General features: G+C 47.8%; 1 protein-coding gene across 1 annotated transcript; it reads left to right on the forward strand.

The window, feature by feature from the left end:
- Window positions 1-207: 207 nt before the first annotated feature.
- SMIM32 (small integral membrane protein 32) lies at window positions 208-3,441 on the forward strand. Its single transcript, XM_050312036.1, has one exon. It carries the CDS (start codon window positions 1,415-1,417, stop codon window positions 1,733-1,735), a length of 321 nt encoding a protein of 106 aa, XP_050167993.1. The 5' UTR covers window positions 208-1,414; the 3' UTR covers window positions 1,736-3,441.
- The last annotated feature ends 756 nt before the right edge of the window (window positions 3,442-4,197 follow it).

Here is a 4,197-nt window from a genome sequence, read left to right on the forward strand (position 1 = left end):
CCCCTGCCCCTTCTTCAAGTTGCAATGCGGTTAAAACAAGAGTATTAGCGGAGCTTATCTGATGCACGGGAGATGTGCGAGGAGCTGGCACGCAGCCAGCAGCTAATAGCAGCATAAAGCAATTTGCTGGGGAAAAAAAAAGAATTAACATGCTAATTGTCAGGCTGGAGAGGGTGCTGGGGATCGTTGAGAAGGGGGGAAAAAAAAAAAAGACATTGATTACTCTGGATTTTAACAATAAAGGTCTGGGGAAGAAAGGGAGGTTTTGAGGCAATCTTCTTCTTTTTGTCCCGTTCTCTGGTACCCTCCCCCAGCTCAAAACCTCCAGCCAGAGCCTCAGGCACTCACGGGAATTTATCCGAAGATCTCTTCCTTTTTAGCATCGTGTCACTGCCAGATGCACCACGGGCTGCGGAGCTGGTCGGCACCAGCACGCACTTCTCCCCTTCCCCCGCGGAGGGAAGTGACACTGCGTGGAGCTTCTGCAGGGGGGAAAGTCGTGTTGGACGGAGCCCTGCGCGGTCCCACCTCGGAGCTGGGCTGAGCCGAGGGCAGAGAGGAGCTTTCCAAAGAACTGACCCTCTCCCGTTCCCAGGGAACCTTTTTTTTTTTTTTTTTTTTTTTGGGTGTTTCTTTCTCTGAACAAAGGGACATTGCTCAATTATTATTATTATCATTATTTTTAAAATTATTTTTCTAAGGCAATTGAAAGGAGTGCCTGGAAAGCCGAAGCGGAAAGCTCAGCCTCTTCCCACCGGCTCCACAGCGCGCCGTTCACTGGGATTAGGAAAGTCAACTAATGCTTCCCAGCGCCAGGATTTCAGCAGCACGGAGCCTCCCGGGGCAGGGAACCGCGACGGCAAATCCGGCCGGAGCTCAAGGCAGCAGCTGCCATTTAACCCCGGATTTCTGTGCGTCCCGCTCCTGAAATTCGGCTGGAAGCCCATCGTGCCTGCCCTGCACGGGCAGTGAGCGCTGCCAGCCCGAGCCGGGGCTCCTCTGCTGGAAGAGGCTCTCCCCAACCCCATGCGGGTGGAGCGGTGCCACGGGGCTCCCAGCACATTCCAGGGGCTCCCGGCAGATTCCTGGAGCTCCCAGCACGTCCCGGCTGACCGGCAGATGAGCCAGAGCATCTCCCCAAAGGAGGCGTGCTGGGGGAACCAGGGCCAGGACACGAGGTACCTGTGTGATTTCTGATTAATATTTGTGGATGAATGCCGTAAATATGAGCCGAGAAGATTTAAAAGAAAGCCACCGAGGCGTGCCAGTGAATTAATTTGCTTTCAGACAACATGTGGCTGGTTTGCAGCCCTTTGCCAGCAGGACCGCTATTCCTTTCCTATGCCAAAGACTGACCGCGTTTGCCTGACCCCTCCTGCCTGACTTCTGCCGTGGAGGAAATCTGAGCAAGAACATGTATAGTGAATTTCTAAATTCAACCAGCGCCACTGAAGCTCACCTGATCATCCAGACCAACACTCCCTACCTGGCCAGCACCCCCAGACCCGTGAGCTCCTCCGCCCTTTACATGTCGACAGCCAGGGTGCTAAAGGAAGGGGAAATAAATAAGCCAGACCTGGTGACTTACATCATTCTCTTTTTCTTTCTGCTCTTGACCGTGACATTCATCGTGCTCTTCATAAACTGCCAGCTGAAGAACTCTTTCTTTGCCACCCTTCCTTACGACAGATCGCTCCGGGAGGCGAGGAGCCCGTGGAGGACACAGGCTGTGTGACACCCCCCGCTCCCACCGGGATCCCGGTGCCACCAGGAGTCAGTGCCATGTGCCAGTGAACGGATGTGACCCCCGTTAGAGTAATGGGGGGGAGAAGGGAGGGTGTGGAGGGAGGAGATGGCTGAAAAAGAAGCTGTCTGCAAACCCAAGCAGCTGTAAATAAAAAAGCTCTGTTGTGCAGAGAAGGCTTTAGCAAATTTATACGGTTTTGTGCAAAGAAAAAAAAGTGAATAATCGCCCCGTGATTCCAGATTAAGCTCTGTATGTATGCAAATGTCATCATCCACCCATTCACTGGCCATACGAGGACAATTGCATTAACAACGATCTCTGATTTGGGCATCTGGTGGAGCTTGTTGCCCGTGTTTATGAAACTAGAGCATCAAATGGAACAAACACAGCGTATTTACCTCCCAGCTCCATGCTGAGAGATGAGTTTACTTTCCAGACTCATTTCTCCCAACTGGCTGCTGGAGCTGCATGGTGATGCCGTGGGAGGCCTGCCAGGCAGGGGGAAAAAATGAAAAACGTTTATTTAGACTCCTGATTGTCATTCTGTTAAGGGTGTTTTTGATGTTTGAATGCGTCATCCACCGAGTTTTAAGTTACCAGTCGTGTGAAACACTTAATACCTAAGGAATTTTCAACTCTCACAAGCTACAAAGGAAATTCTTTTGCCACGGCACGAAACCAAAATAATCAGGATGGGGTGGGGAGGTGGGGAGGGAAAATGAATATCATTAATATCATGTGAAGTAATGGAAGGGGAGAGCAGAGTGCTCTGAGTTCAGCACACAAAGTGGGTAACTTCAAAAGCCATAAAACACAGCTTTGCAGGGATATTTGCTTTGCATCCCCACTCCTCGCTCTTCATACAAATTAGAAGCAGGATTTATCAGTGTGGCAACAGCTTGACTCAACACCTCCATTTTAAATTATTAAAAATCTGAGTTTGTTCTAAAAGCTTCTGCTTAACCCTGGCAGCTGACATGCTGGTTTATAGGGGCTGATTCCTTGTAAACCTGCAGTTACAGCACAATTCCAGGTCAAGCTGCATGAACCCCAGAACAGCATCTGTAATTCCCACAGACAGTGGGCAAAGGGCTTTTTTTCTTTTTTTTTTAACTTTTTTTTTTTATTCCAGTGGCTCAAAATACTTCAGAATTGCAGCTATTCAGAAACAACGAGCCCTAAACCCTATTTTACCTCCAGTTTGGGGTATTGGATCATCTGTCAGTGGAATGGGGTTCAAATGGTGTGAGATGCTGTGTCCCTAAATACATTCTTAACCTGCAGAGTGCACCAGAGGAGCTGTGTGTATATATATTTATATGTACATAACTTATTTCATGCAGAAGAGGAGATTTTACAATGCAATTCCACACCCATGAGACTTGCACTCAAGCACAGAGACAAAATGTGTATATACAGGAGTCTGTCTGCAAGCTTTATTTTTTTTTTTTTACACAGAAATTGCACAGTTAACAACAGTTCCATGTCATTGTCTTGGTTACCATGGTTTATTTTGCTCAAGTTAAACTCCTAAACAACAGGTTTTAATATTTTACTCCTTTACAGGTGGCCAATATTCCCTCTGAACCAAATTTAACTGATGTAATTCCAGGTAGTTACTCTAATGTAGAAAGCAAGAATAAATTCAAGTGTGTTTCTCTCAGCCCTTTTTGAATAAATCAAGTTTTATCAAATCAGGCATTTCTTACTCATTTGTAAGTAACAGCAGCTTGTTTTCAGTTCTCAGCCATAATGAGTTATGGGGCTAAGAATTTCTGCTGGCAAAAGGCTCAGAGCCTGACAGAGCACATGTTGTGTTGCACTCTTTATTTAACTGTTCAAGAATAACTCTGGGATAATCCTATTTTTCTCCACAGTCTGATCGGAGTATTGGTTTTCTGGCAGAGCTTTTAAGCATGCCCTGTGCTGCTCTCATCAATATCCAGAATTATTTCTATTGTAGAAGAAGTTCCACTGATGATGTTCAGAATCATAGAATCCCAGAATGGTTTGGGTTGGGAGAGACCTTGGAGAGCATCTCACCCAAATGCCTTCCACTACCCCAGGTTGCTCCAACCTGGCCTTGAACACTCCCAGGGATGGGGCATGCCCCAGCTTTTAACCCATGTGTGAGACACACCTGTAGAAAACAGGTGACCAATTCTGTTCCACCAGGCTCAGAATTCAATCTAACAAAAAAAAAAAAGAAAAAATCCCCTTTCCAACCCCCAGCCCACGAGAGGAACCCAGAGGCATTCCAGAGGCATTCCAGAGGCATTCCAGAGGCATTCCAGAGGCATTCCTTCACCTGCTGTGACTGGTCCATCAAGTGCACGGCACCTGCGGGGTCCCACACGGATCCTCCATCCCTTCTGTTCCTGACACAGCCACACCATTCCCTGTGTCCTGCAGCAAATCCCACCTTCTTCCCAGTGCCTTTCAGAAGAGCC

The sequence above is a fragment of the Myiozetetes cayanensis genome, unplaced genomic scaffold, assembly GCF_022539395.1.
Source record: "Myiozetetes cayanensis isolate MyiCay16 unplaced genomic scaffold, myiCay2020 scf17, whole genome shotgun sequence".
Classification (NCBI taxonomy): Eukaryota; Metazoa; Chordata; class Aves; order Passeriformes; family Tyrannidae; genus Myiozetetes; species Myiozetetes cayanensis.

Coding starts and splice junctions, on each gene's coding strand:
- SMIM32 (XM_050312036.1), top strand. CDS start 1,415: ATGTATAGTGAATTTCTAAATTCAACCAGCGCCACTGAAGCTCACCTG.